This window comes from Dromiciops gliroides, chromosome 1, assembly GCF_019393635.1.
Source record: "Dromiciops gliroides isolate mDroGli1 chromosome 1, mDroGli1.pri, whole genome shotgun sequence".
NCBI classification, from domain to species: domain Eukaryota; kingdom Metazoa; phylum Chordata; class Mammalia; order Microbiotheria; family Microbiotheriidae; genus Dromiciops; species Dromiciops gliroides.
In genome coordinates, this window is record NC_057861.1 from 223,294,357 (window position 1) to 223,318,386 (window position 24,030).

Consider the following 24,030-nt stretch of genomic DNA (forward strand, 5'->3'; position numbering starts at 1 on the left):
TTGCAGTGGTTTTCAAGATCACAAAGAGTCAGACATGACTGAACAACAACAAAAAATTATTAGAAATTAAAGGGAGGAAATATGTGAAAAATTATGTGTTCACACTCTTTTGGGTGAGGTTTTGTTTGACAATACCTTTCCTAAAATGTGGCACCCAGAACAGAATACAGTGAATCACCAACCATTTATTACACATTTTCTACCTTCCAGGCACTGTTCTAGGCACTGGGAATACAAAGAAAAAAGGGGAAACAGTTCCTACCCTCAAAGAACTTATCTTTCATTTGGGGAGGACAGGGAAATATCTACATGTAAAAGAAACATAAACAAAATAAATATAAAACAACTTGGGGAAGGGGCCAGTAGCTGCAGGAATATCAGGAAAGTTTTCTTACAGAAAGGAGCATGTGTGCTGAGTTTTAAATGAAATAGGAGATTCTAAGAGATGTGGGAAAGGAAGGAGAGCAGGTACAAAAAAAGGAGATGGGGCTGTGTGTGAGAAGCAAGGGGACAGTTTGGTTGGATTGCAGAGTTCAGAAAAGGGAGTAATATATATATATTAATTTTAGTTTTTAACATTTATTTAGATAATATTTCCAATTTCCAATTTTTCTCCTTCCCTCTTTTTCCTCCCTCTCTCCCCTAGACAGCAGGTAATCTGATTTTATATATATATATATATGTATATATATGTATATATATGCATATATATGTATATATATGCATATATGTATATATATAAAACATTAAACCTATTTCTGCATTAGTCATGTTATACGAGAAGAATCAGAGCAAAAAGGAAAAATCTCAAAAAAGAAAAATAACAGCACCAAAAACAAAAGAAATAGTATGGTCCAAGCAGCATCCATATTCCACAGTTCCTTTTTTTTTCTGGATTTGGAGAGCCTTTTCCATCATGAGTCCTTTGGAACTTTCTTGTTCTGTTGGATTGGTGAGAAGAATCTAATCTATCACAATTGATCAACACATAATGTTGATGATACTGTGTATAATGTTCTCCTGATTCTGCTTATTTCACTCATCATCAGTTCATGCAAGTCCTTCCAGGTTTCTCTGAACTCCTCCTGCTCATCATTTCTTACAGCACAATAGTATTCCATTACATTCATATACCACAACTTGTTCAGCCATTCCCAAATTAATGGGCATCCCCTCAATTTCCAATTCCTTGCCACCACAAAAAGAGCAGCTATAAATATTTTTGTACATGTGGGTCCTTTTCCCTTTTCCATGATCTTTTTGGGGAAAAGACCCAAAAGTGGTATTGCTGGGTCAAAGGGTATGCACAGCTTTATAGCCCTTTGGGCATAATTCCAAATTGCTCTCCAGAATGGTTGGATCGGTTCATAGCTCCACCAACAATGCATTAGTGTTCCAATTTTTCCACAGTTTCTCCAACATTTATTATTTTCCTTTTTTGTCATATTAGCCAATCTGATAGGTGTCAGGTGGCACCTCATAGCTGTTTTAATTTGCATCTCTCTAATCAATAGTGATTTAGAGCATTTTTTTCATATGGCAATAGATAGCTTTGATTTCTTCATCAGAAAACTGCCTATTCATATCCTTTGACCATTTCTTAATTGGGGAATGACTTGGATTCTTATAAATTTGATTTAGTAAGTAATATATTTTTCCCTTTTTTTTAGTGAGGTGATTGGGGTTAAGTGACTTGCCCAGGGTCACACAGCTAGTAAGTGTTAATCTTCTGAGGCCAGATTTGAACTCAGGTACTCCTGAATCCAGGGCTGGTGCTCTATCCACTGTGCCACCTAGCTGCCCCAGTAAGTAATATATTTTTAAAAGGTTAGAAATATAGGTTGGAAATGTGCTGTGAAGGCCTTTAAAAACCAAAGGAAGGAGTTTGGTTTCACAAAACCGTACATCGTTATTAAGGAAACTGAGACCTTTTGAATAATTTATATTATCTAAAAATGGAATAAGAAGCCTCTTGAGGTAGTAGTAGGTGCCTACTGTTTGATACAGTGCTCTGGGTGCTGAGGTTGTTACAAAGATTGATGTGGGTTAAACTTTGCCCTCAAAATTCTTAGAGTCTAACAGGGGAAAAGGCATGTATGCAAAAAATCACAATATGGAAGAATATGGGGTAAGTGTGAAGAAAAAAGACCTAGGCAAGGTGATACGGAATTTAAGAATGGATTGATACATTTATTTCATTTGCAAATGGGTTGTCATCAAGGAAGGGTTCATAGAGAAGGTGGCACCTGAGTTGGGCCTTAAGAGAAGAAGAGAGTCCAACAGATGGACCTGATCAGGGCTATGGAAAGGAATGTTATAAAGAAATGTGGGGAGGCACAAGCAAAGGTAGAGAGTCAGAACAGAAAAGAAAAAGAACTAAAGTCAGAGAATAGCCAAGTGAGGATGGAACATGGGGGTGCATGGAGAGGGTTAATATATAAGGCTAGAAAAATAAGTTGGAGCTAGATTACAAAAAGCCTTAAATGTCAAGACTAGGGATTTATACTTAATAATAACAGCCAATATGTATATAGCACCTACTATGTGCTGGGCTACTATGTGGTAAGTGCTTTAGGCATATTATCTCATTTGATCCTCACAACCCTGGAAAGGAGGTGCTATTATTGTCCCCATTTTACAGTTGAGGAAACTGAGACAGAGAATAGTTAGGTGACTTGATCAAGGTCACACAGCTAAGTAAATGTCTGAGGTCAGATTTAAACTCAGGTCTTCCGGACTCTAGGCCCAATTTGCTATCTACTTTACCACCTAGTTGCCTCTTTATTTTATTTTATTTTTTTTGTGAGGCAGTTGGGGTTAAGTGACTTGCCCAGTCACACAGCTAGTAAGTGTGAAGGGTCTGAGGCCGGATTTGAACTCAGGTACTCCTGAATCCAGGGCCGGTGCTTTACCCACTGCGCTATCTAGCTGCCCCACCTCTTTATTTTGTAATTAATAGAAGGCCAATAAAGTTTTTTGAGTAGAGGCCTAATGTGATCCAAAATGTTAGAAAAATTATACAGGGAGTTATGGGAAGGATAGGTTGAAGGCATTAAGACCAATCATTAAGGAAAGAGTTAAGGCAAGTTGTTATGAAGGACTAAAGTAGACAAATTGTAGTAGAAATGGAAAGGAAGGCATGTGTTTTTTTAAAATAGCCAAAGTTAAATTGGATATGGAAATGAAAGAAAAAGAAGAATCAAAAGATGACTTTGACATTATGAGACTTGGTCCCAGGGAAGATTATAATGCCTTAAATAAAAAGAGCAATATTAGGGGCGGGGGCAAGTGTTGAGGGTAATATGGTAAGTTCAGTTTTGGTAATATCGAGTTTGAGATGCTGGTGAGACATTCTCTGGCAGGCAGTTGGAAATGAAAAAAAATAGCTCTAAAAAGGGAATTATTAATCTTTTGTGTGCATCATGGACCCCTTCTCAGAATAACATATTTTAAATGCTTAAATTAAGACACAGAATACAAAAGGAAACCAATTACATAGAAATAAAGAAATATATATTGATATTTTTATTTCTATGTAAGTGGTTTCCTTTTGTGTGTATATACATATATACATATCTATATATGTACATATGTGTGTATTTATGTATGTAAACCAAAGTGCACAGATCAAGAATTCCTGCTCTAAGGCAAGGAATTTTTCTAGCTCCAATAGCACTTGTAGTAGAGTAAAAAGAACATAAAATTTAGAGTCAGGAAATCTGGCTTTCAATAATGGCTCTGTTGCTCTGTTACTCTGCTAAGACAACTCACCATGCCTTTAGTTAATCAAATCAACTCTTTGGGTTTCAGTTTCCTCCTCTCTGAAATGAGAATCAGATGGTCTTTAGAGTCCTCTAGCACTAGATGCTATGATGATCCTGGGCATATAAGAGACTCACAGTTCAGGTACTGCCATTCAAATCAATAACCCTGACTCATTTGGTCCTGATATTCAGATAATCAAATGGATCTGGGATCTTTTCAATTGAATCTTTCTTCCAGTAATGTGGATTGCAACCCATCTATGCCTATCTATCTTCTGTAACTCAAGACTCAATTCAAATCTCAGCCTATGAAGGAGGTCTTTCCTGGCCCTACCACAGGGGAGTGACTCCCTCAGAGGCTACATTCCATTTACTCTGTATATATCTTATCTGTACATAATTGCTTCCATGCTGTCTCCTCCATCAGAATGTGAGCTTCTTGAGGGGAGGGACCATGTTTTTGCATTTCTTTGTATTCCCAGGACTTGGCACAGTGCCTGTGGTACATCATGGGTGCTTAAAAACACAACTACTCAGGACATCCTCTGAGTCTCCCCTAATTAGTAACACAGGCCATACTGTTCTTAAGATTCAGGCTAAAAAAGTGGAGAGCTAAATATCATTATGCTTATAATCACAGAATGATTCCATTAATGAAACCTGGAAAAAAAACTTATTGATTGATTGTCATCTATATCCAACTCTAAGTCCATTATATGGAGAACACCCAACTTGCTGGAGGCCTTTTTCCTTTTCTCTTGTCATTGGGAGGAGATAGATGAGTGAGGCACTTTGGCTGTCTACTTGTCATCCCTCACCCTTGCCATGTGATGAGCCCATCTTTTAATTCCCCTTCCAAATCTATATCTATAATTGAGCCTATGACCTTTATTCAAATCCAGGCTTTGTTACTTATTCTCCATGTGATCTTAGGCATATCACTTCCCATCTCTAGGACACGGTTTCCTCACCAGTGTAATGCAGGAGTCATACTAAAAAGTCAGGATGGCATGGTGGCAAGTGCCAGGCTTTCATTCAGACTCTGACACTTATTAATTATGTGACCACAGGCAAGTCATTTAACCTTTCTTACCTCAGTTTCCTCATCTGTAAAATGAGGAAAATAATGGCACTTAACTCAAAGATTTATAAGGATTAAGTGATGTGATGTATATAGTGTTTTGCAAGTTTTAAAGTGCTATAAAAATATCAACTGTTATTTTTATTAGATTATCCCTAAGGCACCTTCAAGTGTTAAAATAGGGACAAAAATACCTGCCATACTTTCCTAACAGGGTTGTTTTCAGGAACTAATGAGATAATGTATGTAAAGTACTTCATATACTCCGAAACACTGTATAAATGTTGGTTAATATTAAATCCTATAGTCCTGTAAGTTGTATATGATAATGGGAGTTTTGACGATTAAGGTTCCCTTTTCAGAGGGAGGTTACATTCCAAGCCCTTTCCCAGCTTATCCATTAAAACAGAACTATTCCAGATGTCCTCTGAGGCTCCCCTAATTAGTAATGCAGGTCATACTTCTCTTAAGATTCGGGCTAAAAAGTGGAGAGCTAAATATTATTACACTTAGAATGATTCTGATAATGAAACTGGAATGTCAGAGGTCACCTAGGCCCTCCCTATAACCTCTTTATAATTTTAAACTTATGAAATAACACATCAGAAAGATCTGCTACATCTAGGACAGGATGAAATAAACATATGTCGGGGGCATTCCTCCCTGCCCCGAGACACCCCCCCCATCAAACACGGGAAGATACCCCTTTTTCATACATGCACTGTATTAAACATATTGTATTTCTAAACTCCCTAGTATATTTTAAAAAACATACAGAAATTTCAAAATTGGCCAAACTCTGGGAAGTTGACATTTACCATTCAAAAAAAAAAGTTTTCTTCCCTCTTTACCCTCTTCCCACTATCGTGGCCCCTATCCAAGGTCAAGTTTAAGATGGCAAATAAGCTGGCAATATTGTAGCATGGCAACAGTGAGCAGTATATGGTAGTTAAATGTCTGGTGAAATAGTTTTTGTCACCACCATCCCACGTGTTTAAAGTATCTGGGCCAAAAATGATGGGAAATATTCATAACACTCCATCAAAATCCTGCCGAGGCAAGCTGTGGGATGTGTGAGAAGGCTGTTGTGTGTGATGAAGCAGATTCTTCTAGCCTTCCCTGATACCAAGGACAGCCACTGAAGTGAATAATTAGAGTTTGTTATGCTCCCATTACCTCTCATATTTTCTCTAAATATCCAAGATATTTGTGTAACACAGAAGAAGTGACTCTTTTAATGACAGTTTTGAAGCAGCAGAGTGTATGTTTAAAAATAAACTTTTACTAATGCTAGATGCAATTTACCTGTGGGGAAGAACAAAGACCAGAAATAACTTTTTTAGCTGGTAAATAATTACTACATTTATACGAAAAGACCCAATCATACTTAACCTATATATAGAAACGTGTAGCTAATCCACTCAACATCTCTATCATGGGAGTGAGAAACTGTTCCCATGGGACCCTGCCTGCTTAATCATGTGGATCCAGAGCTACTGTTTACCTGCAACCAAAGCCCCAGTGTCAAGTTTAAGCAGGCAGTGTCAAATTCACACTGTAGACTCAAACTGGGTATTTTCTCATGGAAAACCACTTCAGGTCTGAAAGAAGACCCTAGTTCCCAGAAAAGAAAAGATTTTTATTTTTTCTTCAATTCAACAAATTAGTTATTATCTATGAGGAATAAAGCATTACGTTAGCTTTGGGAATTCAGAGAGCAAAACAATCCCTTCCCCCAAGGAGCTGACATAAAGAAAAGGTCTTAAGGAACAAGGTCTTTGAGCATTGTTTTTATTAATAGGATTCCTAGCCTATCCCTGGGCAGAAAATAAAGGTAACCAAAGAAGGTCTTGTGAAGAAGAGATAACAAAACGTGCCCCATCTCTCAGAGCAGAGATGTGGGGGATTACTAGGACAAAAGATAGCATGCAATGTCAGATGAGTTTCTGTACCAGATGTTTTTGCTTGTTTTCCTTTGTCACAAGCAAGGGTTCGATCTTGGAGGGAGAGGGGGTAGATGACTGTTATAGAAAGACAAAGGGTAGCAATAAAAGGGTTTTAATTTTTTTCATTAAGGAAAGTGAAGGTAATACCTAGGAAAGTGGGAGAGAGGGTGGCTTAGGAAAAATTGCTCAGGTCCAGATCTCAGGAATTGACAGCTGTACCTTTTCTCCCTCCCTCTTTGGGTCTCATTCCTTGTATACCTATCTTATGAGTCCTTTTCCTATTGAAGCCCAATCTTTGATGGTTAGACTCTAAGCTAGGAGTCCAAACATCTGGAAAAATTCAATGCTTGAAAATGATCCCTGGGATCCCTGGAATTCATAACAGAAACTCCAGGAAAACTCAGGAGTTTCTGGGTAGCATGCAGGTTAGAAGGAAAATAGACACTTGCTCTTCTGGCAAAATTTTCTGTATTTAAAGATGCCCCTCAGTAGCAGTATGTTAACTCACATTTTTGACAGCTATATTTTGGTTGCCATAGGATTGGATGTGGTGTTGGCCTTATCTGAGTTCAAATACTGCCTTTGGCACTTACTATTTATGTGACCCAGTACAAATTATGTAGCCTCTATGGGCTTCTTCAGTCTCCTCACCTTTACACAGTAAGATTTTTAGACCAGATGATCTCTCAAGTCCTTTCCAAAACTAAAAGCCCATGACCCTAATAATCTGCCATCTGTGGAGCCTGGTTGAAGAGGAGATTCAGTCCTCTTAGGGAGACTTGACCTTCCTTTTTGCTCCTTCCAGTTTCATGATTAACCAGCAGATGTGTGGTGACCTACTTCAGTCTCTTGGCATCAACTATCAGCAAAAGATATAGCCTCCTTGTAATCCAACATGTTACCAACTGTCATTGAATGACCTCGTATAAACTTCTTTTTCATGCACCACATGTCAGCAAAAATTGCTATCTATCAATAAATCAATAATCATCTTTTAAGGGTCTGGCATTGTTCTAGGAGAGAACACAAAAATTTAAAAGTCCTTGCCCTCAAGGAGTTCACATTCTATTGGGGGAGATAGCAAATACACATATTAGTGTATTTGTATGCAAAATATATACCAAAAAATAAAGATAATTTTTTGGGAGGGAGGCAATAGAATTCATAGGGGAGGGATCCAAAAAGAACTTGTGTTAAGGAGTGATATTTTAGTTGAGCTTTGATGAAACTAGATATTCTATGGAACCAAGGTTAAAAAAAAAAAAGGTAAGTGCATACTATGAAGGGAGCCTAGAGTACATTCCATGAATGGTGTCTAGAGTACATCCCATAAATGGGATCTAGAGTTCATTCCAGGAATGGGATCTAGAGTATAGTCCATGAATGGAATCTAGAGTTCACTCCATGTGAACTATGTTATGCTCATAAGATAGGACCTTAGGAAAATGTCACTATTTGATTCTGACACTTCAATAATAATTTTGAAGCTTTTGATGGTCTTATCATTTGTTTTTTATGCTTGAGGGTTTTTAAATATTTGATCTGGATTCATCTTGGGCTTTTAACATCCTGCATCTCCAATTCTGAAAGTCTATAGGACACCAAAATGTGTTAATGTTCCTAATTATCACTTTTGAGATTGGCTTGAATGGTGGATACACAATGTTCATAATCAATGCAGAAAAATTAACTACTGAATAGGATCCATTCCATTTTCCAAAGTCTGCGTAGAAATTATAGACTTAATGAGCAACCTGGCAACCCTAACTTTAGTCTTCATCTATTGCAAGAATTAAGCAAAAAAGAATTTATTAGGCATCTATAATGTGGCAGGAACTGTGCTCTGGGCTGGAAATACAAAGAGAAAAATGAAATAACTTTAAGAAAACAGAATTTTGGGGGCAGCTAGGTGGCGCAGTGGATAAAGCACTGGACCTGGATTCAGGAGGTCCTGAGTTCAAATCTGGCCTCAGACGCTTGACACTTACTAGCTGTGTGACCCTGGGCAAGTCACTTAACCCTCATTGCCCCACCCAAAAAAAAAAAAAGAAAAAGAAAACAGCATTTTTACATATAAGAAAATACAAAATATAATAAGTAAACACAAATAGTAACATTTTAATTAATTTAAGTTCAAATAATATGTAAATATACAGTAATTTCTGGTGAACACTAGCAACTCAAGGGATAAGAGGAAGCCTTATTTAGGAAGGAGAACTTGAACTGAGCTTGGAAGAGAACAAGGGATTCTAAGAGACAGCAGAGAGGAAGATCAAGTGCATTCCAGGCACAGGGGATGGTACAACCTCAGCAAAGGCATTAACAAGAAGATTGGTATGTTGTGCCTGAAGAAAAATCAATCAAAGAGTCTAGCTAGAATGTAGGCTGCACTAAGGACAGTAACCCTGAACAGGTAGGCAGAAGCTAAATTGCGAAGATCTTTCAGTATCAGACAGGAGCTTATATTCTATCCTAGAGACAATAGACAGCTAGCAGATTGGAAATAATGTTTGGACTGCAAATTCACAAATCCTGACAACTCTCCCTTGTCCCCTCCTCTAATTCCCAGGTCCAAATTGCACAGGAAAATGTTAACATCAGGGTTCCAAAGTGACATAATCTAGAGTTGTTGGGGTTTTTTCAGTTTATTTTAGCTATTCTTTATATAGTGCCTTAAGGTTTATAATGTGCTTTACAAATATTATCTCATGAGATCTGTAAAGCCTTTAGCACAGTGGCTGACCCACAGTAGATGTTATATAAATATTAGCTATTATTATTACATCTTCAAAATAACACTGGAAGGTGGGGGCTGTTATTACCTCCATTTTATAGTTGAGAAAATTGAGGCAGACAGAAATTAGGTGACTTGCCCAGAGTCACATAGCTAGGAAGTAGCTGAGACTGGTTTTGAAGTCAGGTCTTCGTGACTCCAGGTCCAGCACTCTTCTCCATTGTGCCAACTAGCTGCCTCTTTTCTGGGCTATGGGGATAATCCCTACCTCTACCTACTTCACAGGGATGTAATGGATATAAATTACAAAAGACTCATGATAGTAAGGTTAAATGAAAATTACAAGCTGTTGTAATGCCTCCATGTTCTCCTTCTAACCTGTCAGGTCACAGTAGTACAACCTAAATCACAATAAATATTTGCTAATTGCTGAATTTTAACCTAGAGTTATTGCCTCTAGTCTCTCCTCTCTCTGATCCCTTCTACTTATCACTTCCATTTTTATTTTCCCATTCAAGAATTTAAAATGGCTCTCTAGCCATTATTTTATTTTTCCCAACACAAACCTTTAGATAAATTAATCTCTTTAATAGCCCCCACACATACCATGCTCATCCATACCAGTAGCTTTCCTACTCTCCCTAAACCAGTTTTCATTATTTTGACCAACAAAATGTCCCTGAGTTGCCTACCCTCTGGCAATTAATTCACCCCTTTGCTCACAGACACCATCTAATATAAGTTGCCAGCATAAGAATTAGCTCTTCTATAGGACTATCTCTACCACCACCACCCCCCACTTCTTTAACTTAAGACCCATAACTTCAATGATAGGCTGATTTCCATAAAAGTTTAGCCATTCCCCTGCCCCAAAAGCCCAATAAACAGGAAACCTCACAATATCTGACACACATCCACTTTTAAAGTTTTACCCCTTTAAAACTATTAGATGATCCCAAAGTAAATAAAAAGTAACTATCCTGAAAATTATAGATGAGACAGCTGGCTTCAAATTATAGTAAAGATAGCAGCACTCTGAATGAAACCCAAAGATCTGGCTAAGACCCAGGGCTATATAAACTATTACATGGTATCTCTAGTTGTTATTAAAAACCAACACACCACGATTTGACATGAGGCTTTTGAAATCCCAAAGAAACAGAGCAATTTGTCAAATGGTGTTAAGTGTGTGTGAGAGAGGCCTATTCTTCACTGTTTATTTAATTTTGGTTTAATCATGTATGGATTAGCAAAATCTGGAGCACGGTGTACTGCCTATTGTGGTATTTATGGGAATTGGCTTCCAACATTCCTGAGAGCCAAAATAACCAAGGGAATAGAGGCGATGCAAATTCATTATTTGCTTCCTTATTACATATTTATTTAATGAGGCAGCTAGCCTGTGAGACTGGATAAAGGTATCCTCAAACTTCTATTATATCTAAGCCCCTATAAACTCCTTTTCAGAGAAAGGTCGATCTTTGTTTCGTTGTTTCAGGGATGAGCTGGTGCAAACATTTTGACATCATGTCTCAAGTCTTAAGAAATCATCTAGACCTAACTCTAATATTGACTTACAGGTTGGAGGTTCACTTGATTTGGAATGCTTGATTTAACTAAACAAGTATGCCATGCAGAACATGAATTCATCTTGTCCAACCAAAGGGATCACCTCAAATAGTTCTGGTGGCAGAAATAACAACAATAATACCAACTAAATACATAAGTGTTCTCTCTAGCTTCAAATACTCATATATCTAGCAATTCATTTATATCTTGTATGACCCAAGAAGAATCTAAGCTTCTAGAGAGCAAGGACTGGTTTATTTTGTTGTTTTATTTTATCATTGTTTTCCCCAGTGCCTATCACAGTGCATTATACATAGTAGGCACTTAATACATGCTTGTTGGATTGGTTAAATTGGGCAGGACTATGCCATAAGTGAAAGGAAAACTTAGTTTTAAAATGCATTACATAGTCAAGTGAGTCTGTAATTCACTCTCCCTTCCTGCAGAGAAGGATGTTGATGTCAATTCTTGTTCCTGCTGAATGAACATTATGTAGGTAGAGATCTCTCCGTGACATGTGGCACATTTTCATGAATCTCTGAGCAACAAGGGTGACAGCTGCCATATCAAGTGATGGACTAGAATCATATTCGATTCTAGGAGGGTCATAGCTGACAGTTCTGTATGATAGCAAAGTCCCAGGAACTCTATCCAGGACCATATCAGTAAAAAAAAAAATCAAATGTCAAGATAGAACACATTCTCGTATGGAGTAATAGAAAAAGGAAAGAAATAATTCTGAAATATCTATCCTAAGCTTATCTGTAAAGGCAAGATAATAGTATAGGGTTTAATTATAACCCAAAGAGATTTATTATCCTTAGGATTCTGGAAATGACAACTGAAAAATTATTGAGGGTTTTAGTCTATTTTTTAAAAGGATTATTTATTAGCTTAGGACCACTTTCCTGAAAAATCATCCTTTATGCTTTCCCTCTCCTGGGATGTCTTCCCCAACCTTACAGGTTGAGACCTGTGGAAATCCTACACATACTTCAAGGTCCTCTTCAAGTGCCATCTCTTCTATGAAGCTTCCTTAATCCCCCTAAGAAAAATCTCTCTCTCCCTCCTTTGTACTTTCAAAGTACTTTTGTTTATACCTGTCTTATGATACCTATCACAACCTACTTTCCAATATATCTGTGTCCAAGTCTTATCTCTCTTATCATATTGGAAGCTGTTTGATGATAGGGAACATGTCTAATTCATCCTTCTTTTCTCCATAAGGCCAGATACAGTACCTTACACAATAATATTTATATTAAAGAATTAATTTAATTCATTAAGTACATATTATGCACAGGACTAAGGACTAGAAAATCTATAAAGAAAAAATCATGGAAAATGAGAAGGCGTCAGTAACTTGGGTGAATCCAAAACTTGAATTGAGTTTGAAAGAAGCAAGGGTTTCTAAGATGTGAAGAAGAAAAAGGAGCACATTTCAGACAGTCTATGCAAAGGTATGGAGAGAAACTACACTATCATGTTATGTGGAATAGTCCACAGCCCAATTTGTCTAGAATATACAGCTTGTGAAGTAGAATAATGTGTAATGATCCTGGAAAAATAAATTGGAAATAGATCATAAAGGTCTTTAAAAGCCAAACAGGTTGAGAACTATCTTTACATGTAACGGAAAAAATAAAATACCTTAAATGTAAAAAAAATAAAAAATAAAAAATATATATATTATCAGGTATAAAAAAAAGCCAAACAGAGAAATTTGGAAAGAGGAAGAATTTGGAGGAAGGGAAATGAATTTGTTTTGGACATAGTAAGTCTGAGATCCTGTATGAAATCCATTTGGAAATGTCCCACAGGCAACGGGTGATAAAGGAGTAGAGCTCAAGAGAAAGACTGGGGTAGGATATGTAGATCTGAGAATCATTGATGCAATTCTTACTTTCAAATTTATAGTTGTTTATTTGAGGTAGATAAACAGACTAAATAAATAAATAGTCATTAGACTAAGAGTCTGGAAACTTAAGCAGGGGAATGAACTGGTTAAAATTGTGCTTCAGAAAGATCACTGGAAGCTATGTAGAGGATGCATTGAAAAGGGGAAAGACTAGAGGCAGTGAGACCAATTAGTGGTTATTGTCAAAACAAAAAGATGAGGAGGACCTGAACTAGGGTGAGCACTATGTGGTGACAGAGACAGAGAGTGACAGGGAGAAGGAGGAGGAAGAGGAAGAGAAGGGGGAAGAGGAAGAGAAGAAGGAGGAAGAGGAGGAGGAGAAGAAGAAGGAGTAGGAGAAAAAGGAGATGAAGAAGAAGGAGAAGAAAAAGGAGAGGAAGGAGGAGGAAGAGGAGGAAGAAGAGGAGGAGGAGGAAGAAGAGAAGGAGAAGAAGAAGACAATGACGACAACGACAAAGGCTATGTGCTTTTTACAAATATCTCATTTGATCCTTACAACAACCATAAGACATAGGTGCTATTATTATTCCCATTTTACAGTTGAGAAAAGTGAGGAAAGCAACAGTTAAATAATTTGCCCAGGTCAAATAGCTAGTAAGTGTCTGAGGATTTGAACTAGGGTCTTCCTGAGGCCAGGCCCAACACTCTATCCACAGTGCTACTAAGCTGCCTCTGATGGATATGTGAGTATGCAGGGAAAGAGAAGTGTCGAGGATAAAACTCTGATGTTTTAAACCTAGGATAATTATGTCCTCAACAGAAATAGAGAAATTTGGAAAGAGGGAGAATTTGGAGGAAGGGAAATGAATTTGTTTTGGACATAGTAAGTTTGAGATCCTGTATGAAATCCATTTGGAAATGTCCCACAGGCAACAGGTGATAAAGGAGTAGAGCTCAAGAGAAAGACTGGGGTAGGATATGTAGATCTGAGAATCAGTGGCATAGATATGATAATTAAATTGATAGGAACCAATGAGAGCAGTGAAAGAACATAGATACAGAAGAGAACAGGACCCAGGACAGCACCTGGGGTATAACCATGCATTTAGAATGAAACAGAGATAATGATCTTACAAAAGAGACTGAAAGAGAGCTTCCCAGCAGGTAGGAGAAGGACCAGATGAGAGCAGCATCATGAAAAGCCAAGAAAGAGAGAGTGTCTAGGAGGAGAGGGTCATCAATGGTGCCAAATGCTACAGAAATGTCAATTATAAGGACTGAGAAAAGGTCATCAGATCTGGTGATTAATAGATCTTGGAGAAGTTTTAGTGCAGTGATTAGGTCCAAAGCTTTATCCCAAAGGGTTGAGAATCAAGTGTGAGGTAAGAAAAGGTAACTGATACCCCTAGATGGAATTTTCTAGGAATTTTGTGGTTAATGGGAGGAATGCTATAGGACAACTTGAATAAAGTATGTTTATTGTTTGTAGAATATTACTTGGAAATTGTCCCAAGCTGATTTATTTTTGTTCATTGGCATTAATGAAATACACAGACACAAAGTATGTTTGTTTTTCGGTATATATGTACACCTACAGTCCCTGGGATTACTGGAGGGAAGAGTGTAACAAATACACATGGGATTGGTGCTTCATCTGTCCAATGGGAAAGGAGCAATTTTGTGGACAGTCTGTTGCTATAGACTGTTCAGCCTCAATGGCTTCCCTTAATAAGGCTCACCACTTTGTCTCTGTTCAATGAGACTGGAATACCAGTCAGATGGATCTTAGCTTGAAGCTGTGATATTCACCATGTGACTTTTTTCTACATATCTAGCCTGCTCCCTTCCAATTCATTTTAGAGTGCTTTTATCAGGTTCCTACATACTCAGGCCTGCTGGTGTTCATTTCATCTGGAGACTTTAAAACCCACATTACAAATGTCTAAAGCTATTTATGAGGAAGAACAGGGATACCACGATGAGAGGAAAAGTGAAGAAGCATTATGACTAGAATGCCCATAGAAATATTCTTTTACCCTTCAAAGACGTTGTTCCTTATTTCCAGGTATGTCGTTATGTTTTGGATAGTTAAGGGTGATCAGAGTCTTACTGCCAGGTACCCAGTTATGTTTGGAACTCTGATGTTGCTCTACATTTGACTGTCAGATAACTAAGTCACTCTTATATGTCACAGCTGATGACCAATATTTAGCAGACAGAATTTTTTCTATTGATCAGCTCTTACGCTCAAATTTATAGCTGTTTATTCGAGGTTGATTAATAGAAGAAAGACCACTAGACTAACAGTCTGGAAACTTAGCTCCTCTTATAGAGTGGCCATGTGGCCTCAGACAAGTTGCTTGATGTCTGTGGCCCTCAATGTCCTCATCTTTAAAATAAATAGCTTGGACTAGAGGATCCAGAACAAAATGATCAGACACCCAGTTAAATAAGTGATCAGATTAAGAAGTAACACCACTGGCAAAATCATCTCAATTTGTACATAGGTATTAATGGGATAATCTATAATTGTACCCACATAACTAAACATATGTATATATATTTATATATTACCTAATATCCGAGAGATCACATTTGTTTCCAGCAATGGCCATTACAATGTTTTCTGGACCATGTTCTTTTAATTCTTTCACCCATTTCTTCAAGGTATTAAAAGAATCCTAAATCAAAAGCACAAGCAAATTATTCATAAAGTTTCTTTGTGATCTTTTTTTTAAAACCCAACAGTCCCTTGCCATTACAAGTGCACTACAGTTTGATGAAGAAAGTTTTCATGTGGTTCTTTTGAATAATGTTAGTGCTACTTCTGTATTACATAAATGTAAAACTATCATTGAAAATATAATACATTCTTTTGCACCATCTGAAACATTCCAGAAACACACTTCCCTCTTCTCAATAGAAAAGTAAGGGACCTTGGTACAAAATGTTAGCAAATACAGTTACTGTATTGACCAGTTTTGTGTTATTGGAATTATTTGGGATTGTTGTTTTTGCCATTATAAGACAGGGTTCTATGTTAAGGCCTGGGGGGAGGGGGCAATTGAAAAATGAGCATGACATAAAAACAAAAGCCTTCAATAATACTTTTAAAATATAAAACTCAGGACAGTTAGATAGCACAGTGGATAAAGCACCAGCCCTGGATTCAGGAGGACCTGAGTTCAAATCCAGCCTCAGACACTTGACACTTACTAGCTATGTGACCTTGGGCAAGTCACTTAACCCTCACTGCCCCACCCCCACCCAAAAAATGAAACATTCACAGCATAAAATTAAACTTCTGATAAAGAAAAGCTTTTAAGAGCTTTTCTACTAATGCTTTTCTCTGTAAGTTAATGTTTCTTTAAAGTTGTGTCCTTTGCACTATATAAATAGGGATAACAGGGCTGATGTTATCCTGCTAGGGATAGAGGACTCCTTTCATGTTTGCTTCAATAGGAAGAACAGCTTATGTTCTCTGAGGTCTGTTTTTCCTTTTTGCCCTTCACTCACAACATCCCTCCAGTCCTTGAGCCAAAGAACACAGAACATAGAAGCAAAAGTGGCACAAATTCATAAATGGTAGGAGTGATGGGTCATTAAACTAATGCCTTAGTGTTCTGAGTCAGCCTTTCAAAACTAAAAGTAAATAATTCAATTTGTATGAGAGAAATAAAATGTCAGCAAACTGCAGCAAGGATCCATTAATGCATATCCTATATCCTCACTTTGTCAGATTTAAATATATAAGCACACATATGTATATATACATATATATACATACAAATATTATCTCTGGGTTTTAAAATCATAAATTTCCTGTAGTAATGACATAGGAATATTGACAGAAAACAAAAATTTTATAACTACGTGTGAAACTTTGCAAAACAAATACTTTTCTGCCTTCAAAAGTAAAAACTTGATCAAGAAGACCCTCAAAGTTCTATCTACAAATAAATGGTCAGAGGAAAATATTTTCTTAAAGTTAATAAGCAGCCACTCTCTATGAGGTTTGGTTTGCTCATTTATTTCAGGATATGATGTGTATCTAGATGCACTGAGGCCTTTGGGAAATAAAAGCAATATGGAAAAGCCCACTGTGGCTCCTGAGGATCATTATTTCCTGCCAATGCAAGGCTGCATACTAATAAACTCCACCGCAGTACATTTGAGAGACCCAAGCAAGGAAGTGAGTCCCTGCCTTCCTAGCACACTAAGTCAGGAGAAATATGGTATTATTTCTCAATTTGGCAATCTTACCTGTTTAGTGATATCATACACTATAACAGCTGCCGCAGATCCCCGATAGTACATGGGTGCCAATGAATGAAACTGTTTAAGGAAGAATGAATAAAATTAGACCAAAATAAATACATTTAATGTAGTTCCAGACTAAATGCAACATTCTAGTCCCAAATCTGTCTAAGATAGTGGTTTCCACTGGTATTTCCCCAAAAGTTATATTAAATAATTTCAAAATCCTCTTCACTAAACATTTCCCTGTGCTCTGTACAGACCTACAAAAACCCTGTGATCTCTTCTTTGGAGACCTCCAAACTTCAATTTCATTTTAAATGTCTTTCTAAAAGATTTTTCTTTTCTCTATTGCTCTTCATTCATCTAATTTCACTTTGCTACATCACTGACAAGACAATTATGCAATAGCATAATAGTAATAGCCAGGGAATAATAGCATAGGGAATAGCAAGGGAAATAACAGCAATAAAATAGCATAATAGCAAGGAGAAAGATAAAGTGTGTAGGACAGGGTGGCAGAAGAATGTCAAATATCACCAGACCTTTAATGGAGAACCATTGAGAATGCAGAGAATAGAGACCTTAAAAACACTCCTAAACCAGTTTGACTCCACAGGACATTGGACTATCTTAAGAACCCTAAAAAGGCATAGAATGGATAGTACTTCATTCAAAAGACTTAACAAAAAGAATATCATTGATGATAAGATTCTTATTAGGAAGAAAGGAAGGAAGAAATGAAGTAAGGAAAAGATAGAAGGGAAGGAGAAAGGAAGGAAGGGGAGAGCAGGACCTGGCAGAGCAGGGAAGCAAGGCAGCCCAGAGATTTTTATTATAAGGACACCATCCTGAGGACTTAGTAGTAAGCCATGAACCTGATGAATATTCAATATATCTATCTATTGATTAAATGACTGTCACCTTCCACTTATTTCTTGTGGATTACCAGCTCTCTCTAATTGGGGAAATTCATTCTACTTTTACCAGTGAAGACCTCCAAATCTATTTTCCTTCCCTGCAGTTTTAAAGACCAAATGTCTATGAAGCAAGAAGAAATTCATTTAAATATTAAAAGAAAGAGGGGAACAACTATCCCTAATACAAAGTCATATTTTGTATTTGGCAGATTTGTTTATAAAGTCTCAGTTCAGGAAGAAATGTTGAACCCAGCTTGGAAAGCAAATAGATCAGTTATAAATTCATCAGAATAGATTCTTAAGCACAATAAAATCCAATTCTGTGGCTCTCAATGAAATAAAATTCCTATGGAAGTTGTTGAGATTCCTTAGCCTCATGTAAAAACTTGGGTCCAGGAAAGGTATTTCACTTGCAAACCTGTTAGATTTACATATCTCACAATCACTGTATAAAGATAGCAGTGATCAACCTGGAAAAGAAGGAGGTGGTTCTTGTTGAGGATGAGGAGGATGAGGATGAGGAAGAGGATGATGATAACTAGCATTTAAATAGTGATTTTGTTTTTTTGTTTTGTTTTGTTTTTGTGTTTTTTTTTTTAGTGAGGCAATTGGGGTTAAGTGACTTGCCCAGGGTCACACAGCTAGTAAGTATCAAGTCCGAGGCTGGATTTGAACTCAGGTACTCCTGACTCCAGGGCTGGTGCTCTATCCACTGCACCATCTAGCTGCCCCTATATAGTGATTTAATGTTTGTAAAGTACTTTACAAATTTTACTTCATTTTACCATCACAACAACTCTTAGAGATAGGTGCTGTTAGTAGACCCATTTTTCACTTAAGGAAACTGAAGCAGAAGTTAACTGACTTGAACAGGGTGAAGCAGCTAATAAATATCTGAGGTAGGATTTCTTCTCTATCTACTGCTCCACCTAACAGCACCAGTAGAGAAATGATTGTAATATAAAGGCCAAAAGCCCCTCCCTCCCTCTCTCTCTCTCTCTCTCTCTCTCTCTCTCTCTCTCTCTCTCTCTCTCTCTTTCTTGTTGTTAATGTGGAAATTTTTATTTCTTTTCAAATTACATATAAAAATAATTTTCAACTTTCATTTTAAAAAATTTTGAGTTCCAAATTCTCTTCCTTCCTCCTCTCTCCACTCCCTGAGAGGGCAAGCAATTACATATAGATTATACATGTACAGTCATGCAAAACATATTTCTATATTAGCTATGTTGTGAAAGAAAACACAGACAAAAAACCAAGAAAAGTAAAGGTTTTGAAAATATACTTCCATCTACATTCATACTCTTTCAGTTCTTTCTCTGGAAGTGGATATGATTTTTTCATCATTCAAAATGATCATAAAAAACTGAAAATCTAAGGAAGAATGTACGTTAGAATCTTAAAATATCTTCCATAAAAAATTGCTACATATCAGTAGGAGGTCACTTTGCTCCATAGGAATCTATTAACAAACATTTATTAAATGCCTATTATGTGGTAGGTACTAGTAGTAGGCTTCCACCAGTTGAGGATGACCATGGATCAGCACCTTGAAGAGCCACAGGCCACAGTGTTGCTGTGCAGTCCCATACGGGAGCCGCAGCTCCTGCTGCAACGAGGACATGGGAAAACTGTGCTCTCTGTTGCCCGTTGGTTCCTGCGTCTCATTTGTTTTTCTTTCTTCCAAGCTTGAAGGCCCATCTCAGCTGCGGGCAAGCTGCTCCTGAGTACTGAACTCCATCTGGCGAGGTTCTTGGCCATCTCTTCCCAGCTGCCAATGTCTATTCCCAGAGCCCTCAAGTTTCACTTGCATACATCTCTGTAGCGAAGCTGGGGGCATCCAGCAGGTCTTTGGCCTGAGGCTAACTCTCCATAGAGTAGGTCTTTAGGAATGCGCTCATCTTGCATGCAGTGCACATGACTGAGCCAGCATGGCCATCTTTGTTTCAGTAGTGTGTAGATGCTCAGAAGTTGCATGCGTTGGAGCACTTCTGTGTTGGTGATCCTATCTGACCAAGATATGCCCGAAGGCAGTGCATGTGGAAGCTGTTAAGCTTCTTCTCTTGTTTAGTATATGTAGTCCATGCTTTGCTGCCATACAGTAAGGTACTCTGGACACATGCTCTATAGACAGCAAATTTGGTTCATCTTGTCAGTTTACTGTTTGCCTAGACACGCTTGGCAAGCTTAGTCATGGTTGAAGTAGCTTTCCTAATCCTCTGATTGATCTCAGAATCAAGTGACAAATTTTCACTGACAATAGAGCCAAGATACGAGAATTGGTTTACGACATCCAACTGGTAGCTACAGATGTGTATCAATGGAGGCGACATAGCACTCTAACACATGACTTTCGTCTTTTTAAGATTTATGATTAGGCCAAATTCTGTGCAAGCTTGGGAGAAGCGATCCATCAAGGTTTGTAATTCATACTCTGAGTGACAAGCAAGTGGGCATCATTAGCAAAAAGCAGGTCTCTAAGGGTGCTACCTTTCACTCTGGTTTTGGATCTCAAACGTATGGCAGGTACTATGATTACAATTACAAGAATGATACACTTCCTGCCCCCAAGTTCTGAAGTTCCCCCACAGTTGCAGTGCCCTAGATAGACAAGAAGTATTATTTATAGATTATAATCCCCTAAATATAGCTTCTATTCTGACATTTTTTTTCAGCCCATTCAGAACAAGAACTCTGAGGGGTTCACGTGAGGAAGTGGGGGGTGGGATCAAATGCAAAAGAGGAACTAAGTGAAAAGCAAATAACCCAAAGTCATTCCAGGGCCAAAGAGTAGAGCCACTAGTCAGCAGAAGAAAGTTTAATCAAAGGAATTGACCAAGCTGCTGATTCAAGAGCATGTGCTCCTGAGGCAAGGGTACAAAGCTCTATAAAACAGGAAACATTTAAAAATTACTTCCTTCTGCTCCCCACAGGATCCAGGAAGGTCAAAAATCATATCCCCTCTTTTACAGAATAAGAGACAGAAAAGTTAAGTAATTTGTCCAAGTTATATAGCAGACCCAGTGCAAAGAATGGTTGAACTGAATAATTTCTGTTATACTGTCTGACTTCCTCATGGAAAGAAAGGTCCTATTATATGTGTGTGATATTAAAGTAATATATAATATAGTGATATATTAAACATATTGTTTTAATATCATATTATCCATTGTGGAGAAAGAGCATAAGAAAAAGAGAAAAAGGGAGAGAAACAGAGAGACAAAGAGAGGAGAGGAAGAAAGAGCAAGAGAGAGGCAGAGAAAGAGAGCAACTCAATTTTATTAATCGCTATTTTATAAGCCAGAAACTCCACAATTCTAATTGCTGATATTGGTTTACAGTCCTGGGAGAGATTCAAGGTCTACCACAGTTTTTCTTGTTTGCAGAATAAAGAATAGTGTTCTGGAGTTTAACAACACACACCTGCTTGTGCATTCTAATTTTATTTGTTGGCATGTTTGATGATCTGCAGACCAACAGCTGAAATCAATCTTTGGGGAATAATTAGTGCTGCAATATTTAAAGAATTACCTCTTTTCTCTAAAGTCATCCTAGTCAATCAGTGTAGAAGGTAGTATACACTGAAAAGTTCTTATGATTTTGTAAAATCTGTTTCCTGAAGGCTCAAAATAAAATTTATTTCCTATCCTTGGTTTCAAAAGGAAGACAAAGACAGCAGCTAAAAAAAATGTGTTTCTTTTCCAAATCCCAGAAGTCATGTTGCATCCATCACACAATACACTCTTTGGAAAACTAAGAGTCATGTAAGTTCAGTCATAGAGGAAATGTTACTAAATGGCTAATTGGTTGACTTTTTTCAATCATCTGTTTCTTAGAGCAAGAGGCCATGGTATCCAAGGTCAGAGTAATCAAATGCCATGAGAAAACACCACAGGGTACATTCCAAAGACCTGACCAAACCAGATAAGTTAAACCCTAGACCATGATTCTTGTCACAGAATTACAGAAATTTGAGGAATCAGAAGGGACTTCCGATCAATCTGTATCTGAAAAAGGATCTCTCTATGAGCTATAGGACAAGTAAGGGGAATTACTAGCTCTTAGGGCAGCCCATTCCACTTTTGACTGGCTCCAATAGTTAAGAAGTTTTATGGAAATCAAACTTTAACTGATTAATTTTGAATTAACTTTTTGCAATTGCCACTAATTGCTCTTAGCCTTGCCTTGTGAAGCCAAGAAGAATACATCTATTCTCTCCACAGGATGGCCTATCAAATATTTGAAAACAGCTGTTATGTGCACTTTCATGTTTTCTCTTCATCCCCATTTCCTTCAACTGCCCTGCATGAACAGCAGCCCCTTCATCATCCTGATTGCCCTCTTCAGGACATTTTCCACTTTATCAATGTATTTCCAAAAAGCTATTGTAGAAGTGCATATAATGTTCCAGGTATGATCTGACCAAACCAGATCAACCTGAGATATTTCTGACCTGAGGAAGTCACTTCTCTGTGAGATCAGAGAATCACCTTGGGGGTCTCAGTGCAGATTCAGCATTAATTCAAGAATTTGACCTAAAGGTTTCATTTGTTCAGGCTCTTATGCCAATCCTAACCAATATGAATGGGTTGAAACTAGATTGGCTCCTAGGGTAATGGATAATGAGTTGTAATGCTTCACAAATAATACTTTTTAAATGCTTCAATAGATATGTGATCTCACTGACACAGTGCTCTCTACATTAAGTGCAAATCACAACCTACCCATGCCTGCTTATCCTTGTCCTTGTTCTTCCATAGACCCTCTAAAGAGAACCTATCAATGTACTGAAGACCTTCCTCTTTGTCTTTTTGACATCAAAGTTTACCACTGGAGCATTCAGTCTGTCATGCCTTTCTCTTTCCACATGACCAATTCCTCTGAATCATACTTTTCCTGAAAAAGAAAATCCCTTACACTGCTATGCAAGCAGAACTTATCATCAGATTAGTATTGCAATTCATGTGAATCTCTATTATTCTCTGGGTTATCTGCAACTTTAATCATTCAGAGTTTGTGCTACTCCAAGATTTACAACCATAGAGCATTAACCAAAGAACATTGATGTTGAAAAGATGGGTTAGTGCCCTGGAGAGGCAATTGGAATCATTAAAAGGATTGCACAATTTCCCAAATGCAACCCACCCTGCTTTTTTTCTTCCATTTAATTCTGAGTCTCCTTCATTGTCCATCTGTGTTACCTATCCCAGATGTATGTATGTATTGAATATACTACATGTACTCAGTGGGTTAACCATCCAACTGCAAGGCAGTCTATATAAGGGCCTTTTTTCATGAATTTATTTTTTTTCTGTAAGGATTATTAGGCTAATCTCTTTTGAACACTCAGATTTCACAGAGGACCCGGTCTTATAATGTTGGTGGGTCTTTAGGCCATCAGCACAAAATCATACACAAGCAATGAAGGACCCAGAGGATCTCACCATTTAGAAGGACTCTCTCTCTCTTGCATTTGGGTTTTGTCCAAGACATCTTTCCTAACAGTAGTGAATACCTTTGGTGAACTTCTCCTTTAATGTTTTATGCTTTGCTTAAAGTTAATAATGAGATGATCATGGAACAGTTTTCACTATGGCTACATTTGTCAAAGAATATTGTGCGTGAATGATATTATCATAGATGAGACACCCCCTGTTGGAGAAGAGTATACAAGGAGTTTGTATTTTGCCATAGCAAATTTGAGGGAGGGGGAGTAATCAATAAATAATAAGCACTAATGAATCTCACGTTTTTGGCTCTTTTCAGTCAGTGATTTGGTCTGCAGGAGACAATCAGTTGTTAAAGTTCACATGTTCCCATTTTATGCTTTCACAAAATATACCTTCTAGAGGCATCCAGTTCACTGTGTGAGCCTAAGCAAGTCCCTTAACCTCGATCCAC

At 37.6% G+C, this 24,030-nt stretch overlaps 1 protein-coding gene across 1 annotated transcript in view; it reads right to left on the reverse strand.

Moving 5' to 3' along the window:
• Window positions 1-24,030, reverse strand: part of RAB31 (RAB31, member RAS oncogene family) — a 200,631-nt gene that overhangs the window by 50,513 nt on the left and 126,088 nt on the right. The window contains exons 4-5 of the mRNA XM_043963819.1: window positions 17,216-17,287; window positions 15,527-15,633 (exon numbers count right to left, since the gene is read on the reverse strand). Coding sequence (XP_043819754.1) covers window positions 15,527-15,633; window positions 17,216-17,287 — 179 coding nt within the window. The remainder of the gene's footprint in view (window positions 1-15,526; window positions 15,634-17,215; window positions 17,288-24,030) is intronic.